Source organism: Larus michahellis, chromosome 3, assembly GCF_964199755.1.
Source record: "Larus michahellis chromosome 3, bLarMic1.1, whole genome shotgun sequence".
Classification (NCBI taxonomy): domain Eukaryota; kingdom Metazoa; phylum Chordata; class Aves; order Charadriiformes; family Laridae; genus Larus; species Larus michahellis.
Window position 1 is genome coordinate 50961120 of NC_133898.1, and position 21037 is coordinate 50982156.

The 21037-nt window shown below is 38.1% G+C and overlaps 1 protein-coding gene across 4 annotated transcripts in view; it reads right to left on the minus strand.

Moving 5' to 3' along the window:
- DISC1 (DISC1 scaffold protein) overlaps window positions 1-21037 on the minus strand; it is a 199433-nt gene that overhangs the window by 95560 nt on the left and 82836 nt on the right. For all 4 annotated transcript variants that reach the window (XM_074580118.1, XM_074580121.1, XM_074580119.1 and 1 more), the window contains 3 exons: window positions 18132-18186; window positions 13511-13613; window positions 1867-2055 (listed from right to left, as the gene is read on the minus strand). In XM_074580118.1, the coding sequence (XP_074436219.1) occupies window positions 1867-2055; window positions 13511-13613; window positions 18132-18186 (347 nt within the window). The remainder of the gene's footprint in view (window positions 1-1866; window positions 2056-13510; window positions 13614-18131; window positions 18187-21037) is intronic.

Below are 21037 nucleotides of genomic sequence, written 5' to 3' on the forward strand. Positions count from 1 at the left end.
CCACACCTTTCACAGCACAAAGAAAGCCAACGCAACTATCTCCAGTTCTTCTGAAGAGCAGCAAAACCAAAGGGTAACAAAAACGTATTCCAATTGTTTATGTTTTTTTTCCCCCAAACATGAAAGTATTGTACAAAATAACAACTAGTTTGTAAAAGTGGATGCCATCTATAAGATACAATCTGTTCACTACTGTCCAGAGACTATCAGAAGGCTTTTATTCAATTAAATGTATTGGTATCAAACTTACAATAGATTACACACAAGGGGGCAGGGACAAGGAAAAGGGAAGATCTCAGATTTCAGTTTATGTATCTGTGACTAGTATATGCTTGATAGAGTTTTATTGTACACGGGGATAAATTTCTCCTTATGCCTACAGAATCACAATAAATCAAAAGAACAATCCACACAGTAAAAACCCAGTGTTTTGCAATTTATTGTCATAAATTGCAGGACAGGAGAGGTGAGACCAAGACAACACCTCATTACAGCTACATAAATGCAAAGGGGAAAAAAAAGAATCTATGAACTGCAACCAATTCTGTTGCTTCAGCAACAGTCTGCACAGGTTTTGTCTAAAACCCTGCTGAAGAAAAATACAAATGAGAAGTACATGTGTATTATAGGAAGTTTAATTGTCCTAGAAACAAAGGAGAAACAAAAATGGACAGATTGCAAGGTCAGAACTCCCTTCCACTCACTTGCAAATCCAAGCGATGAGGAAGTATTGCCTGATGTGGGTTTGAATCACTCGGCTTAGGTAACAATGCACTGCTTTGAGGAATCATTTTTTAAATTTTTAACCGTCTAGTTTCCAAGAAAGTTCTTATCTAGTAGTGTATGTGTGTGTATATTCCTCTATGCATATTTAAAATATTGTCTTAGACATATTCCATTGCCTACAAAACTTTTTGTTTCTAAAATAGCTCTTGCCTACCCACTTGCCTGTGAAGAAACTTCATATACTTTTTAAAACAGGCACTTTCCTCTCTTCAACCAACCTACTACTTATAAGATCCTGAAAAAGGAAAGACATTTCAAACCCCTTGAGCTTTAAAGTAGCTCTCAGATTTATACTTAGCTGTTTAGAGGTAACTATAGTAACTATGTATTGGTAGTCAATTAAGAGTTATTCAGCCTTTCATCTAATCAAGCAGCAAGGCCAGTTTATCTGCTTAACTACAGGAGAGGGTACAGCAGACAAGAGGATAAGCCAAGTCTAAGAATGACTTTGCTGTTTTGCTGTCAGTAGCTTTCCCAGTAATTGCGTAGAACTTCCCCAATTCCACCTTGATACTGTAACCCAAGCACACCGCTTGGAGTTATGTGTGAGCTGTGTTTGGCAAGCTGTTTAACTCCCCCCTCAAGCATAAATTTACGAAGAGAACTCTCGCCTTCACAACCAGGAATCCCTTGCACCTCATACGTTCAGACTCATCACCAAATATGTTATATACACTAAATATTTGGTTATGTATACTACATATGGTTCTATTGTCACAGCCAACTGCACCTACTGCTTGTGCATACAAGACTACATATGTTTCTCTGTATGCGAATAAATGTGCAGTATCACCATCATTATTACAAAAACGGGCTTAGGAAAGGAGGTTTTTGAGAACTGGGCTAAGATAGCTCTCCAAAAGCCGCATATTGCTGGGATATCCCTTCTCCCCCTCAGTCTCCCTTACTTCCAGTGGATACAGCTGAGAGCTATTCAGCATATTGCTTATCTAGGTCCTGGACAAACTTTCCTCAGAAAAATCAGTATGTTTCCTGAAACAGAGGATGGTTCATCAAACCCGGTAGACTTCTATGCGCTTATGACTGAGCAGAAGCTGTAACAGCCTAAGAACTACTTACCAAAGGCAGCCTCTCCTTGTTCAAGTTCTTGTTTCACTCTGGTGTAGTCATCTTTAATTCTCTCTAATTTTCGGACATTTCTGGCACTCAGAACCAGCAGTTCATTGAGAAGTCCTTCCAGCCCCTCCTTCTCAGATGTTAATGATCTTATTTCTTCTGTCAGATCCTTCGCAGTACCAAAATTACTTCCTGCATGTTTTGTGGGGGCAGGGGGAAGGAAGAGGGAGGAAAGAGACAATGAAGCAGACTTGCAACATCAGTAGGTTACACAGCAAACAAGGGAAATTAAGCAACTATACTTCCCAGCAGCAACTGAAAGACCAATTTGGGGGGGGGGAGGAGAAGGGGGAGGAAGAGAAAAGAAACAGCTTTGCAAGCATCCATTTCATTTGCATACTACAAAAAGAATCATAATTGTAACACATTTAATCTTATACACACAGAAATAATCAATTTTTTATTATTGATACAATTTACATTTTTGGAGAAAACTTTTTCCTAAGGTCCACACTTCAGAAAATGTCATACTGTAATTCACTGAACACTGTGGTGTGATCTGGAAGACCATTTTCTTGTTTTGGAGGACACATCAACTTGCAATACTTTTTAAATAGATGCTATTAATCTGCTACACCCTGAAGTACTTCCTCCTTGAACAAAGCAGCACTATGCCGTTGTTCATAACAAGCACCAGAAGGCTGTTTATAAGTGACAGGTTGCATTTCTTAAATAGCATGTACCCCATGCAAAGACCATCAGGAGATGTTCTTCTGAGAGAACATATTTAAAAGTCAAGACTCTCCACACTTCTGGCTCTCCCTGAAGCACGAAACCTCGGAGACAGGCAGAATACCTCACTATCACCAGCTTGCACTGCTCTGGAGTTTTTAAAAACATTTGTCTCCTTTGGACAGGGATCCAGAGTCAAAAGCTCAGTTCCCAACTGGTTTACAGTGTAGCCTAGTAGTATGTGCCCACTTAACCTTTCTTACAACCATTTGTATAAGAACCTGGAGAGGAATATTTCCTTACTTCACAGAGAAGTCTTAAGTATAAATGCACAATGACAGTGAGATGCTCAGCTATTAAATCATTTTTAAATAGCAGTAGAGTAATTATTATAATGCTACATTTATACAGCTGTACCTGCGTCTTTTCAATGATTCAGCTACTCGTCTGGAAAAAAAAAACCATACACACAAAAACCTACAAAAAAAAAAATCACTGTAATCTAAAGAATACTTGACAAAAATAATTTCCATCTAGACTTGCCCAATACAACACAAAAGATCTCTAGCACTAAGATCTAAACTCTAGCATCACCCTAACTTAGCAAAAATTTGGTGGTATGATCTAATAAGTAAAGGGATCTAGTAAGTAAATGCACTTAGAAAATTTAGCCTTGAAGCAAATATTAATGTAAAGCACATCCTGTCACACATATAAGATGTCTCATCAGCTTCTGAAGTATGTGCAATGACTGCAGTCTCCTGAAATAACTTTCTAATACTACCAGCGTTATTCAGATATAAAGGTGTCCTTTCGCTTTTTTTTTTTTTAGGAATACAATAAACTATTGCTTACACACAACAAATCAATTAAACTATTTTTTAAAATCAAGATATAATCCAAAACATTAAATCCACATCAGAGTACCCTAAATTGTGGCACTACATCCTTTTTACCTGGTGTCTCAAAAGTGTTAGTCACAGTCTGAAACAGGAATGGTTTGGGTGCTGTTCATTTCCTTCAGGACAGGGGAGCAAGAATGGGACACAAATATTTACACTGGTCAGAAGTTGGCAAACCACTGTTTGACAGCTGCTGGGAGCAGATCCATTCCTCCAGAGCATAAGAGTGAATGTAAGCACTTCCAGCAAATAATTACAACCATCCTCCTGGAGGAAAGATGATGCTGCAAACTCAAGTGGCCATGTGAGGACAGGTGTGCCAAGAGGAGACCGCACTTTCAAAAAATTTGGAAAAGATTGTACAAAATAAATCAGGTTTAAAGACTGAACATTGCTAAGTATGGTAGCTTTGTTTGGTGGGGGATTTTTTAAATTTAATTCTAAGGCTACGGTAGTTTCAGTCAACCCCTTTTCTTTGCTTAAAGCCGACTTTTTTTTTTGTTTCTTTTTAAGAGTTCAAAACTCCCCTATTTCTAATTCTCAGCTAAAACCCCATTTGCCAGTTCTAACTTACAAAGAATTATACAATCAAATAACTATAAATATGCTTTACAAATACTAGCATCTTATGGCTTACTGGTGCATTTATTGGGAAACCGCAGCACAAATTTTATTATCTTAATCTGTCATATGTTTCCAAATGGGCAAAACATGGCAGCAAGATAAGCAAGACAAAAATCACTGGAAAAACGACAGATACTCAGATGCTTCTAAGGCAATAAGACTTAAAATTAAACAGTGTTCCTTTACTTCACCTGAACTCATCCAAAGCATCAACACAGAACCTTAATAAAACATGAAGGCAAGAGATTCTTCATTAGAATCCAGAGCCTGCTCTTGCATTTCAGAAGACAGCAAGGAAGAAGGTATGATATTACATCTGAAAGTTTTATACATACTGAATGGATCTTAATTCCCAGAGGGGAAGTTTATATCAAAATAAGGCTATGAGGAAAAAGTATCAGATATATATATCCCAAAGCCAAAACTGCCTGATGCAGCTTTCCCTGACAGCAGAAATGTCTGGAAGTCTGCAGTGAAAAGTCAGAAGAGCTTATACAAACTCATGCACCACAAGTGCCATCAGTGACCTCAATCACAGCAACCAAAATAACTGCTTTCTAAACGCTGTAAGAAGGTTGATTTAAAAATTAATATATAATCCCTAGCTGCCAGCATTAAAAAACATGTCCTCCTGGGGTTTTTTGTTTGTTAAGAGACAAAGTCACATTGGATGCTGTAGAAACATTCTGAAGACATGTCAAAATATTTTATTCCGCTAATATCCTGAAAATATTAAAGTTCCTTTTTTTAATGATAAAATAATTATTTTCCCTAAGTGAACAAAATAACTGTTACTTTGACAACCACTCAGAGCTATGTTTTATATAGCCATACCGCCGACAGAGCTCTAGTTGGGTGACATTAGATAAATAAAGTCAGTCCTAACTCTTCCCAGGAAACTCAAAAACCACTGAAGTTAATAGGAGTGCTCACTCAGAAAATCCGTACAGAGACAACAAACCTGAGGAATTAATAGTTTAACACCAAAGCTGAGCTTCTGGTCTAAACCAAGACACGAGACAGGGATTCTATGAAGAGGACTGAAGGGCAAAATGCTGCTTTTCCCATCTTTCCTCCTGTCTCGCAGTGACACTTACTAGCGATGTGCCATTTCAGCCACTACATACGTGTTCCTATAAACACACTGGGTGCAAACTGGCACACCAAATAGGGAAACCCACAAATTCAGAAAACGTCCAGGCTAGAAAGTCTGTTGCTCTATCAGAATGTTAAATCTATTCCATTTCAACTTGGATAAATCGAGGGAATCAACAGCGCTTGGATAAAATGATGGTGGGGAGGGGAAGGGGAGGAATAATCATCTGAAATGAAGTTGGGATCATGATAAAATCTGAAATCATTTCACATGAACCTTGCCGAACTGACTATACCTTTACAAGTACAACACCGGAAAGTCGTATTTTCACTTTCCAGCTAATTCAAAGCATCCAGTGCTCCAAACATGTTGAATAACATGCTTGCATTACACTGTAATAAAGAGCAGCGTATGTACACTTCACTTTGAGGGGCTGAATCTTACCATTATCTCAAAAGACGGCAATGAAAAACCCAGTTTAAGCTTCCTCCTTAATCCTGCCCTCTGGGGCTCTCTCCTTATACACATCCTTCATCCCCCGCTCTCTAGAGATAGTAATGTCGGGTAAGCTCCAACAACTTGATGTGAAGGCCAAAAATACCAGCCAAATCAAGCAAAACCACCCCAACTGGAAAAATAAAATAAATTAAAAAACTATCCCCAGGCACAATGTAGTTATATTTACAGTGAGTAAAAGCAATTATATAAATAGTATATTTACCTTATTTTCTGCTTTTCCCAAAGTTTTACTTATATGACTACATAATTCAGCTAAATAGTGCCCTGCATATTAAGTATTTTTTTCTCTATATTTTCTCTATACATAGTTACATGCCACAAACTCATATCCATTATAACAGCTCATTGTCAGATTTTACTATATTGGGCAGATTGTTGCCCATTTAGTAGCCTCAAATTGTCATACTATTATTTTGATACCATTTGCCAGCAACAAATTGACTAAAAATACAGTTTGAAATCCATCCCATTTTGTAAAAACCAACAAATGTGTTATTATTTAAGCTTTGTTAAATACTTCCCCTTCAAAATACAAGGCAAACTTAATGCCCCACAACTTTTTTTACTCCCACTTTTTCTCATATTTATGCCAGGAATTACATGTGCTCATACTTTCCATTATTCATACATGAAGCAGTGAGGCACGCCCCATCCCTACTGAAACTACGTTCAATGCGGTACAAGCAAAGGAGCAATTTTTGCATAACAGTAAAGCATACATACTGGACATTGCCTTGAATGTAAGAAAGAACAGACTGGTCATTATTTATCACTACGTATAAGCTAATTCTTCACAGACTACCACCACTTTTAATAATACATAGGAAAGAGAAAATTTACAATTTAGCTTAGGGCATTTGCCACCATGGTATTTATCAATGGCACTGGAATTCAAGGCTGAAAATCCTCCACCCTGTGATTAATGAGAATACAAACTGATTCCAACACCAGAAAAGAAATTGAAGAAAATAAATATCATTCAGCTGTGCACAAAGAAAAGAGAAAACGCTAAAAACATGACAGAAATGTAAGTTTTTTGAAGCACTGCCAGTGTGCTTGCACCTCTGAAAAAAACAAATAGCAAATGGGGGACAGTCTACCTTCTCCTGAAACATTTTACAGAATTCCAGCATATTTGAATCACAATTACTGTTTTTAAGCAATAACACAGGCCAATACTTTTATGAAGCATAATGCAACTGAATGATGATGTGACCCTGAAAGGTAAAGTAAGAAAATAAGTCTACAAGCAGGCAAGAGACTCCACAGATATATATTTGGAGGAGGATTTCTGTGCTACAGAAAGCCTTTTGTACCCGGCCTGAATCAGTTACCACAGAGCAAACCAGGAATTAAAAAAAATAAATATACAAAGTCGGGGGGAACCCAACAACAATAACATTTTAAATCAGTAATAACAACTCAAAGGCTCAAATGAAAATTATCAATGAGAAAAGGCACAAAAACCCTGAAGAAAAAGGCAGAGGGTTTGGAAGATGGCAATTCAGCAATACTGAGGCACAACTGGTTCCAAGGAGCAACAGCTACTGGTGAACGCTGGGCCACCAGATGCTCTCAAGTGCCTGCACTGGGGATGACAAGTACAGCCCAGGAGCACATTAGTCCCAGCAGTTCACGACGTGTGTTAGGCCAATAAAGGGTTGTTGCAAGTCATGTATAATTCTCTTTCAACATGGTAAAGGATGCCCAACCGAAAGTGGCTCCAAAGCTCAAGGGTCACCCAATAGCACAGACACGTGCATACGAGCTTCCCTACTTCCCCCTGCCTCATAGTTCCCACTCACCTTATGCCTTTCAATCTCTGGTTCTTTTACATCTCCCCTCTCTCCTGCCTTTGCCTCCACTCATTACTGCTACCAGCGGAGAGGAAGGGACATGCTGAGAGCAGGGAAATAGCCCAGACCTGATCTCCATGATCTTGAGGGCTGCATGAAATCATCACCCTCCTTTTTACTAACCAGAGAAGGATTGGGGAGAGAAATATTCAAGCCAGGTAGGTTGAGGCACCAAAAGTGCATGCACTGAGGTTCAGAAGTTTGTCACCTTGGCTCCCTGGACAGTCAGTGGAAAAAGGTACATCACCACCCCCTTCCACAGACTGCACAGGGGTTTTCTCATCACCTCCAGACCACAGCACAGCCTTTCCATGGGGCGAGAGCACCTTCCCTTCACAGCTCTCCCCATCTAACATTCCTCCTTTGAGCACATAACCCCAGAAAAGGAACTGCCAAAGAGCTTACTCAACCCCCTCTCCCCCTTCAGGGACAGCAGCTTAGGTAACAGGGGAGAAAAAGAGTAAGTTGTTATGTCACTGACTGACTTCTCCAGCAGCAGCAATGATTTTCTGCTGTCTGGTCACATATCACACTGGAACTTCAGCTACAACAAATTATCCTTGAAGTTCACTGAAAGCCAGTAACATCCAGCAATCTCATTTGGAAATGAGATTAAAAGACAAACAGTATAGCTGTCTGCAGTCTGCACGACTGTTTGGGAGTTGGATTAGGGGGGTCCCTGGCTTTATTTTGCAAATGAGTTAACAGGCTTGCCAAAAAGTACATCACATGCAGCAATCCAGGGTAGTAAATTTTACTTCACAGAACATAAAGTGACCATTGTGGGAAGACACCCCAATATACAGCCCTGTACGCCAGAGTCAGACATTGAGATACAGGCATGAAGAAGAATTAATCTCAATATGCCTTTGAGCCGTCAACCCAGGCCACTGCTGGAAGCAAGAATCTGTAAGTGGGGAAGCAGCTATGTCATCTGACAAGACACAGGTCTATCAAACTTCAATTTATCAAAAAAAAATAAGCCTTCATGAGAAGAGGCATTGGTATTTTTGCTTCTAAGACTAGCCGAGTTCTCCAACTGATACCAAACAACAGTTCTCGGATACAGAAAAGGTTAAAAAAAAACAAACAAAAACACAAAACCAAAAAACAGGAGCACTATCGCCTTCCAATGAAAGGCAAATTACGAGCTGTGTGTACAATGTCTGGAGAAGATCTCAACGTCATGTCAAGAACCTTATGCCGATACATATTTCTGCACGAAGTGACAGAACACCGCACAGGCATGAAAACAAGACATCCTCATTACCAAAACACGCATACGCATGGCTGAAAAGTGTCCTTCAGCCTGCACCGGCATCTTCCCTGATGCTGCTGACTGCTCTGTCCCCTCTCTAACATACTCATTCCCAACTGGAATGCTTAGCACCAAAGCTGGAAGGCTGGGGGTTTTTTTGTTACAGTTGCTTTCTAAGCCTGCAGAACTTCCCTAAGTGAACATCAAAGAGAAGGCAAAGAGGCAACAGTCCCAGCATTAAGTTTTGTGAAAATATGCTATTCTAGTATTTATGTCCTGTTATTTATAAACTACACTTCTACATTGACATAAGGGAAAAAACCCTTTTCGTTATACTGCTGGAAATCATCCCACAATGGTATTTCCAGTCAGATCCCACTTGCAGGTATTTAATGAAATAGAGACAGTGCGAATTACAGGACGATAACACAAGGTCTCTTACTGGTGTAGACAGTTTTAAGAATAGAATTTTATAATTTGTTTTAAATACTTACAAGTCACCTTATTCTAACTTCTGTGGATATAATTTGTATTTGTAGAGACATAAAGAAAGTTAATGACATGCATCTCACAGATAACTACATAATGAATTCAGTTTTTCATTCACATTTGTTCAGCTCCCTGCTAGCCACTTTTGGGCTATCTAGTCCCACACTATTATGCATTCTCAAGAGAAAAAAAAATTCACCTAGAGTATATGAAGACACTGTAAAATACATCAAACAACCTCTTTTATTCAAATATAGGAAACAGGCAACACGACGACTAAAAATTCTTTTCAGTTTACCTCCTCTCTGCTATTCCCAAATTATTTTCTCACTAAGGAAAAATGAGAAGCACACCATTTCTCACATATCATTTGCTCTTCTGCAAAACAGCCTCAAGTAGTAAAATAAATCTTAATAATATTTCTACAGTTACATTCACACTTGCTTACATATTGTCCTATTTGAATTTTCTTACTGGCTTAGGATTATTTGATCTGCAATTTATTCCTCCCAAAAAAATTCATGCTAAATAGACACTCAATGCCAAGAGAAACAACAGAGTATCATGTACTGCCATGTTCTTCCCATAACTGATGACAAAATTGTTATAAGCATGTTAAGAGCTACTGTAAGAAGTAACTGTTATAACAATCACACGTAGGTTTCTAAGCACTGACATTAAGGTGTTTTATTTTTAAAAAAAGTAAGCCTACTAGATGCTAAACCATAAGATTTCATCAATAACTACTTACAAATGTGTATGTCAACAGTAACATCAAATGCAATCAGGAGTACTTGTTAGCTATAATTAGCTAAAGCTACTGACTGAAAAACCATGAACAATGTAATAAGATTCCACTAATTATGTTTGGAGAAAAATTCTGGACTAGCATCTCAGGAGTATTAACTGCAAGTTATTTATCACAACAGGCAAATGCCAATCAGAAGGTAAGGGAGTTGTTGATATAACGGATCTGAATTGTAACTGTAGATAGAAATACCTCTTGAACATTTAAGTACAGGGTTGTTGGGTTTTTTTCCAAATGAAATCTCACTGGGATTTAATTAGTCTACTGTATTTATTCTACCAGCTTCAGTAATACAAAGATTCCCAAACCTTCTTTCTTTCTCCTCCAATTTTAATTTTGCACTTCTTTCAAGGAAGAAATAATAGGAGAGACATTTAAATATGTAACATCATCTCTTATATCTTTACAGTATCATTTATTTGATAGTCTTAAAAGCCAAGGTATTGCACTGACAGAACTAATAAAATTGTTATGCTTACTTTGTATTTATTGCAGTATTTGCATCTCAAAACAAGATAGGCTATATTCTTACATTTTCTGGTGCAAATACTATAAATCAATGTGTTTGGAATAGAAAGTACAGTTCACATAGAAGCTGAATGTTATCTGAATCTATCAAGGTAGCCATAAAAGGTTGAGGTATATATCATGCTTTCCAAGTCATCACATCATTAAGTCATCACACACGTAAGCTCTGAGACCAATGCATCACTTAATAACTATATTCTTAAGCTCATCTGACTTAACTTCTGGGATACATTAATCCAGATGTATGCAACTGCATTCAGTTACCTTTTTGCTTTGACACTGTTCCAAAAATCACTTAACTCTGCTTCCTGAAGGAAAATGTTACGTTAAACAAAAATGATACAACATCTGTTTAGAGAAAAACAGTTATTCTCAGTATCCACTAGTACTGCTGAATGAGGAAATTGTTTGAGAAAATAATCTAAGTGCTACAGTAAAAAGCAGAAGTAACAGATATTTATCCCTGCCTGATGCTTCCAGACTAAATGAAAACCTCTAACTATGACCACTAAACTTTACTCTTACTGTAGATTTAGATATAGTATAATTTCCTCTGAATTTCATGCTCTTCCAAGGCTGTCCTTAAATAATAGCATATTACCAAACTGAAGATTCTCCCACCTCCCAGCAATTTTAATATATCCAGGCTGTTGATTAACGTTTTGGTAGCTGCCTGACAGTTCAGGGAATACATACATACAGTACCTTGCTTAAATCTTAACCAGTATTTAAAAGGTTAAGACCTACTTTCTTAACTATGCCTTATTTAAGAGGTGTCATTCATTTATTGTTGTTTTAGAACAAGAATACACAGAACTGAATACTTCAGCCTTTTCTAAATTATCCACTGCTCACTAGTTTTGCCTTGTTAAGTAAAAAAAAAAACCCCACCTATTTTTAGCTCCTCCTTCCTCTTTCCTCTTCCGCATTTACCAAATCTTTTCTTCCCGACTTGTTTCTCTGCTAGCTGCAATTCATTCTGCATCCTGGCTTTTCTGATTTTATTACTTCATGCTTTAAGACTGAACTATTTCCACTTTTTTGAGATATTTTTTTTTTTTTTAACTTTCAGGTCTTGAGAGCGCTATTTTTTTTTATTCCTGTATTTCCCCTGTATCCTCTGCATACTGCTCTGCATTTAACATAAACAAATCCCAACACATAACTAAATGTATCCATTTACAATGAGGTAAAGAAATTACAGTATCCACTGTCACCAAATTACCTTTCATCCTTGATTTTCAACCAGTTCCCTCCAGAATTTTGCCTTAGTAACAACTAGGGATTGTATCATTCCCAGTCATTAAAACTCCCTGAAGTAAGAGTTTTTCAGAGTAAGAATAAAAAAAAAGAAACAATGCTTTTTATCAGTACTAAGAAACAGCACCGATACTTCTTAAAAAGCATAGAAAGGCAACCATAGTCACAGTACTGTGGAAATAGTTTATAGAAACATCAGCATTAAATTGTCTTTTGAATTCGTTCCTGAAACAAGCGACCTCTGTTAAGAGCTAACAAGTGTAAAATATTGCTATGAATGTTTTGGAAATAGTCCTCAAGCTGTCATTTACTCTCTCGAAGTGCCAGACTGAGGTACATCTTTTCTGGCCAACTGCTTCCTGCTGGCAGCACGAAGCAATTGCACATCCAGTTTATGGGCTCTTTTGTTCTCAAGGACGTCATAAAATGGCTGGGGAAAACTTTGACCCCATTTCTGAAAGCGAGAAAATTACCTACATTCAAAACTGCCCACGGGCAGAGAAGGGTGATTGCTCAGCTTACCTCTCGCAGGTGGACACAGAGAAATAGAGAGGGTTTCCATTTTGAAAAAGTGTTATGAGAAGCAAGGAAATTGAGCATGCTCAGCACCAATACAAGACCTGCTCTTTAATTTCCTTTATGATTTCGCACAAGCCTGACGTTATCCATTTCTGGCAAACAACCCATGCAACACTGCACAAGGTTTCATTTTAAACTAATTCATGTGTGCCAGAACTAGATTCTTGCATCTAATTGAGAAAGTAAATCACCAACAGATAGTTATAACATGTCGCCTTGATATGTATTAAAGAACCCTCCAGCCTTTCTTTACTTGATGTAATGCTGGAAAATTCCTTGTACCCAAGTCTATATTCCCTTGTATTCAGCTTGCTTTCTGAGGCAGGTGTCTAGCAAAGAGATACTTACACATCTGCAAACAATTTGCTGAATTACAAAACCCACCTCTTCAAACTTAAGTGACAGAACTGTGCTTTGCCTTTTTTCCTTAGTGAAAAGTGCAGTAATCCCCACTAAGCAGCATGTAAAGCTGTTATGTATCAGACTCTGTAATCACATTTCAATGTTTTACCGGTGGTAAATAATACGCACGAGTGCTCCAAGGACCAAATTGCTCTTTTGCTACCAAGATTAGTTGTTTAATGATCTGAATAGCAGAAGCTACCAATTATTATATTCCATTTTAAAGTGTCATTTAAAGCCACGTTTGTAATTACTATACCTTTGTTGTAAATTTATGCTCTTAGCTAGAGAGATCTAGGCATATAACTTGTAAGGTCCAGGAACGGGTGTCGATAATTATTTATCAATTTCACCTATGGAAAAATATGTTCTTTGCATGTTTACTGCCTACCAGTAGTTCCCAACTGTGGAGAGGAGCCTGAAGTGCTTTACACAAGGCACAACACAGCCCCGTTCTGCCGGACTTGCCATGACTTCAAGGGATCAAGACCAGTGTACATCAATGACTTTTCCTAAGAAGTCTCAGCTATGAGAAAGTCAACAACTGCTCTAACACACCACTCAACGTTAGTCCTCTCATCACTTAAAACTTACCTGAAACAGCCAGCGTTTTGGCTTCAAGTAGAGCTGGTAGTTGAGTTTCAATATCACTCACTTTCCTCCTCAAAGTACTGCAGAGTTTCTGACTCGTACAAACCTAGATTGAGGCAGACAGCCGTGATATATAATTCATTCATGTAAAAGTATAAGGCAATTTAAATGGAGCTTCAAATGTTGTTGGTTTACAGACATGACATAACATCCTACAGCAAGGTGAAGAAGCTTAATAAAAAGTGATGTCTTTACAGAAATACCCAACAGGAATCAAAATTTCCAGTCTTTGCCGCACATTCTACTATAAAAATAGGGAACGGTATTAGCATTAGCTACCTGCAAGACAGAGAACACGTTTCACTATTAGATACTGAGGCTGCACACAGAAGAAAGGCCATCTTACGAACTCCATACAATTTCAGCATTAACAGTGATATGTGGAGTGGAGTGTAGGTAAGCCAATGTTTGGAGTTTAAGATGTCATAACACTGAACGTACAGCGATTTTTATACAAAATATACCTTGCCGCACATCTTAACTGAAAAAAGGCAAAGCAGACATCTTTAATTCTCCACACAGGCAATAAATAAGACTATACCAGTGCAATACTGTACTTTGTTTCACAATCAAGAGACACAGCTGACCAGGATTTAGGTTTCTGACATTTCCTCTCTCTCTTTTTTTATCTTTTTAACTGGAAGTTCCTTCAGCAACAAATCAGAACTGCTATTAAAAACATGGAGAGAGACAGGAGGAAAAAAAAAATAGGAAGTTCAACTGTTTCTGTACTTTACATTTAAGTGATTTAAGTGTACATTACCACCTCAGAAGGATCTTATACAGTATACGCAATTCATACAACTCCCACATATTCAAAAATGTTGGTTCTTATTTCACATTGCATCATTTGTGAAGGAAGCAAAATGAACAAACAGAAAAATCTCTCATCAAGGGCAAATCTCTCGTCTGAAGGCAGGCATCAAACACTCGCTTCAAATTGTAGCTGACACTTGAGAAAACATTGCATTCATTGGAACCAAGGGTAAAGCAATAGTCAAGAGAGGCACAGGCCAGTTGTGAAGAGATGACCTGTGAAATATAATCTCCAGAGGAAAGTTTCCCTACCCTCCTTGACTGCTCTCGTTAAAAACAAGTGTACATACCACACTTATTAGCAGAAGCACAGCTATCACTTCACTTTTAAGAGCAAAAGCCTTACAGCTCTAATGGCTTATCTGTTTGTACAATTAAAGTATAATAATTCAGATATGATACTAACTGTAAATCCCTTTAAATGGATAATACCCCCTGACTTTAGCTGAGAGCATCTGTTAAACATAAATGGGTCATATTTTTTATTGAGTCAACAGAACTATCCTCCAAGCAGTAACTGTTACTATCTAAAGACTTCAGAGTCTTCCTATTAATTTAAAAACACATACATCTCATCACTTCTGCACCTACTTTAATTTTTCAATTCCCAGATATTTCACTTTGTTTCAGTACCCCCTTCTAAGTGACTTGCTTATTAATTCACTTAAAATGTTTTAAAAAAACCCAAACCCATAAGAGGTGAATAAATGTGACCGAAGAACCCAAAGGCCATTTCTGTCTCACGCTTCCAAAATAAATCTGAAAGTTTTTAATGACTTCTTTCTAAGCAGCACTCTCTCTTTAGGGGTACTGAATGGCTGAGTGAATTGCAATTAGATGGGGAATCTTTCAGCTCCAGGAAAACTGCATGAATATATCCCATGCTGGTAGTAACTTAAAGTCATTACTAGTAGACAGCTGTTTGGCAATTATGCAAAATAAGCTGGGAGGTTTAATCAGTTCCTAGTAAACACTGTCCACTTTGTAAGCACTACTGTCAGAACGAAGCTTGCTGGCACTCTTCATTAATGGACCAAATGCAGGGAACCAGAGGCTGAAAAGGAAGTTCCTCTAGCTCACAGAGATGATTCTTCTGGAACATAAGATAAGTACGTTACCAAGCCTCTGCTTGTATCTATGTCATGTGTATTCTGTAGATAAATGAACAACATTAATCTTCAGAGCTATCATATGGCACAGTTCAACAAAACTAAATGAGCAACCGGAGAGGCAAAATAATATAACATCCTCTAAACTAATAGCACTGCTTCTACACTACATCAGTTCTACCCTAGAAGCTCCAATTCTTTTCATTTTTTCTAATTATTTTATCTTAATAACAGCTACCATTATTCATTAGGGTAGCTTATTCAGCCTCTGAGGAAAGGTTATATCTTAGCTAACAACGATGATGAACATTCAGAAAGCCAGCATCCTGCTTTGCTCCTGGGGAAACGCACCACCCTCCCCCAGCCAGTCTGATCGCCAGCGCCTGTGGCCCCAGCAACACCCTTTTCCCTGTTCTCGGTGATCAGCCCTGCTGCAGCCCACGCAGCAGCAAGCTCCAAGTCTAACGAAAACCTTCCTTTCAGTTTCAGGGAAGTTCTTCACAGCCAAATTATTTAATAATCCTCTTCAGTGGCTTGTGTTTTTTTTTAAAGCAGACTTGCAATAAAAGAAGAAGAAAAAAAAAAAGGCTCTTGTTTAGGAATGCACCTTACAAAGCTGTGTTCAGACACATAAACGCTACTCAAAAAAGCAGTCTATCTGAAACCAGTAGGATGCTGGTTAGCAAAGATATGTGGAATAAAGATGAAAAGCAGTAATATATCAAAAGCAAGTTTGCCCATTGTCTTCCTCTTCCATCTTTCCAGCATATGATGTTAATCTAAAGCAGCAGAAAGAGGGACAAGGACACTGACTAAAGCACTGAAATTTACTCTTCCTCCACCCATCTCAAGGAAAAGTAAGTTTTGAGTAACCTTCACATTTCTTTACAACTGCACCTTGGAAGACATAGAGAAATTCTCTTTACGCTGCTTGAAGAAAAGGACAGTCCACCTGGATCTCCCATACAGTACAATCTTGCCACTAGCAAAAACAGATATTAATTTCTGAAGGAAAGTGGTAGATAAGGGAGATTGTTCCCTTCATTAGCAGGTGAATCTTAGCTTTTGCAGCCTCAGCTGAAAACACAGATGAGGCAAAAAGGCTGTAAAAATATTAGTGTCACAGGGGGAAAGAAAAGATCTTTGACAAAGTAGTATTTTCCCCACACAACGAAAAGGTTTAAAAGACCAGCTCTATTCAGCCTGAGAATAAAACAATAGGCTGAAACAATCTGAATAAATAAAATAACAAATGGATTGGAGGAGTCTCATTACATGCTTCCTATTTATCTTCTCTAGTAAATAAAGGCCATCACATAGGAATGGAATGAAATTAAAATAGTATTTTATCTATTGAATATTTAAAGAAACAGGCTGTGGAATTCTACCTTGCAGACTTCTCAATTGTGACCCAATGTTTGAGCTCTTATTGAAAAAAGTCTCTCGATATTACAGTGGTAAAATAAAACTTCAAGAGGCACACGTTTTCAGGGGAGAAGGCAAAATCTGTAACTTATGTTTTCGCTTGCAGATACCTTAAAATAACACATCACTCTGAGGTACTGAACCTATCATTCATTTTATAGATGAGCTGTAGGTCAATTACACACTTTTCCTTGATACTTTTTTCACAGTCATTTAAAAAAATATAGTGGAGAGCATCATGTTATAATGGTCTATATTAATTTTTCCCAAGATGTGTGCATAAGCAAGGAATAGAGAAGAATGAGCTCAAAATAAAGTAGGAGAAAAGGAGGAAGGGGTATTGAGATGTAGTCTTCAAATAGTCTTTTTAATAGTGCATGCTAAAAGTGTTGTCCAAGAAGATCAGGAAGAATAGATTACAAAGGATAAAATTTTCACTAAATTTGGTTGAGTTCTATTTAGAGAAAAAACATGAAAAATACATTATTTCAGAGTATAAATTCATGACTGATCAAAACCCAGAACTATTTTCCAGTCCCTGTTCTATATAGACATATATGAATTAGCTACAATAAATGGACCATTTTTTTCTAGGGCACTCCTGGAGCAAAGATGCTCTATGGCTCACTGAGCCATTCTGAAATAAAAACTTTAGTATTCCCTTTCTTGGAAGGGGGCCATGAGAAATAAGCAAAGGAAAAGTAATAACATCTCCGGTTAAGGTATGCTAAATATGCCACACCACTTTTCTTTGTATTTTTAAAGGGAGGTGAGAATTAGATTGCTAGTTTATTATTAGCGAAAGAGTGGGGAAAAGAGGTACATCATTTATGCTCTTCCTTTGCACCAACAAAACTAATCAGCTAGAATAGACTGTATTAAGAGTGAAAACATTCAGCTGTGACCAGAGCTCACTTTCGTTACATGACGCTGAGGAGCCTGTTCCTAAATGGAGACCCACGAGAAGACCGATCACTAGTAAACATAAACTGACAAACAACAGATTACTCCATCTGATTCCTTAAGCATAATCTCTGTGGCCCGTCCAAATATAAAAGTTGGGGGTGGGGGTGTGTGTGGAATGTGTGTTTAAAAATATTTACGTGCAAAATCTGTTTAGAAGAAACAACACAAAATCAAATTCCTAGAACACAGACAATTTACTATCTGCTTCTTTAAATGTTCTGAAGAACTGAAAACTGATGTGTACTTACTTTGGCAGTAGTTTCTTTAATGGACGTGCTGAACAATTGTTCTTTTTCCTGAAGGCTAGAAGGGATTAAAATAAAATAAAATAAAGTTGACCTTCTCTGCTCATCACGGTCTGCTACACAAGACACATTTTCATATGGAAGCACATAGGCTTTAAGATGACTCATGCTAACACAAAAAGAGCCAATACCAAAGATAAAAAACTATATATTGGGTTTCAGTGTTGCTAGTGACTAACCAACATTTTTTCCACCCAATTTCTACCCACTTAATCCTGTTTGTTTGCAAAATGGTTCGTATGCTAGCTCTACAGTTCTTAATTAATGAGTTTATATGTATTTTACTTACCATCTGAAACACAATTATGATTATTTGTGTAACCATAACATCTTAGAAGTTCCCAGCAGTGTCCAGGACTGCTGCTTTGCTAGGCTATCATCCAAACACCTAACACAAAGGCATTTCTTATAACCCAGTTTCCAAGTCTGCCAGGAAAAGTTCAACTGCAGTCACTTGTTCTCATAGAATTTTGTATGAAATATCACTACTCGTTTTGCTTAGTTTCATAAAAGCCTACAAAATATTTGTACCACATTGATTCAGCAGTGCGGCTGAAACTGAGGCATCATCCTGCTTACACAAACAAATTCAAGGTTTTCTTCCACATATGAAAACAGGCAGATTTACTACTTTGGTATTACCAAACCTAATGTAAACCTGTGTCTTCAGTACTTATAAAGAAATTCACAAGTTACGTTTTTAACATAAAGTTCAAAAATCCAAGTCAAATCAAACATTAGTAGTTAGCACAGAGATTATTTTTGCAACATTAATACTTCCCTCTCTCCTACTCCGCAGGCGTACACTTTTATGCAGCATTCAATTACTTTGTCACTGTGTACCTGACAGTCAGCACTCCCCATCAGCAGCATCTCCATTCTTCCTTTTAGCTGCATTGTAGAAATTGTACTTCTTTTCACAACCAACCACTGATGTTCTTCCCACATAAAGAACTATTAATTTATTTCTGAGCTTTTCTTTAGCGTTCAGCACTGAAGTATCTAAACATTTCTGAAACATCACTGGATTTATTTCAACGATACTCTCACAAGGTAAGGCAGCATTGTATTCATTTTACATGTGGAAGAAACACAAGTCACTGTTATTCAGAAAGCACATTAAGACTGAGTGCCTGTTTTGACATGCACACGGTCCCTGCTGCCTACCTCTATGCTTTTCAGTTTTCTTTTGAGAACTTGTTCCTTCATATTTTCCAAGCACAGCACTTACTGACTCCTGTTTCAAGAGTCAGAGTTTATGTAGGTCTGAACCCCAAAGCAAGTGAAATCAGACTTGCAGCCAGTTACTGACCACCTACAGAAAGGCTGGATGGACCATCTCACCCGGCTGCACGCAGGAGTGAGATGGCCTCAGAAGCAGAATTCAGCCGCCCAGCATATCCTTTAATCACGTTAACAAGACAGCTATTTGCATTGCTTTCCCTAACACTCTGCTTCATGCAGCCCACGCCTTTTCAATCTACAGCCCAGCAAGGCCAGTCACCTCATTACCATCACAGCACATGGGGGTGCCTCCAGCTCCAGACAAGGCAGTCCCCTCAGAAATAGCTCATAACAGTGTAAGTGAACACTGTGTAAGGCAACAACAGAAATACAGCTGGCTAGCTACGTAAAAGTGGTTTAACAAAATTTCCCACGCAGCAGTCCGCAATTTCTCCCTTTTCTGCAGCAATATATGGGCAAAACATGCAATAGTACATGTGCAATAATGACATTATGAGCTTCCTGCCTGCCTCTGGGTGTGCCAGAGGGAACGAACTATTTATCCATTTCTTTTCTCAGGCTCTGGAGCTCCCAAGGACTTTCTGCATCTCCCACAGTGTCTGAGCTGGTCAGGTTATGTAAAAAAGAGCTGGGCTTTGTGTACGCAGATGTCAATGGGGAGCAGCAAGGCTGTGGTGTGTAATTGAATGAATAATGGGTGACTGGCCCAATTGTTCTGAAACTGCCTTATAAAATTCAACTTCTAGAAGACACAGGCCATAATAAAATGTAAAGTGCAGTTATAGCCAGAAGAATAACAGTATAAAGATAGCACCTCTATTTAACAAATCTTTTCCATATGCCTCTCCTGTTACCTGTTTACTTTATTCACAGAAAGCCCGCCCCAGGTTTATACAACGTTGCCCTCCTCTGCAGAACTCACACAGCTAACAGTAAAAGAGGTCGATTTTTAATTTCTTTTTAAGCTGTACATCCAAAACAGCATTACAAACTAAGACCCAGTTGTAGAATCCATACTGCTAACAAGGATGCACAAGCCCACGCTTGATTCAGGTCCAGATGCTGAGTGGGGAAAAAACACCCACTTCTTATCCAGATTTCTTTTTTATGAGCATCTATCAAGTCACTGAAAAATAAACAAGGAATCATAGACTGCCATTTCAATGACAGCAGAACTATAGTTTTAGGAGAATATTATATTAATCCAAAGTGTATCAATAAATAACATCATTAGTAAATCATCATTTTGACTCAAACTAGTGATAGACACATTAACCATAGACTTGAACCTAAAGAATCCTTTTGTTGCAGTTAGAGCATTCATGCAGACTCTTACAAGTGTATTTGTATTATTTATGGTATGAAATTCACAGTAGTGTCCTGTTTTGAATCCTTGTTAGCCTTCAGAGCAATACCATAGGAGTCCCTTATCCCTTCTAGACAACAGCCCATCATACAATTCACACACACAGCAATCAAAACCACGTACGAACCAGCCATAGTTACCGACTACGAACAGCTTTTAACTAAGTTTATTCCCGGGTCGTTTTCTTCTACCACAAAACACTGTCATGGAGAAGCCCCTCATAAGCTTTTCAATTAAC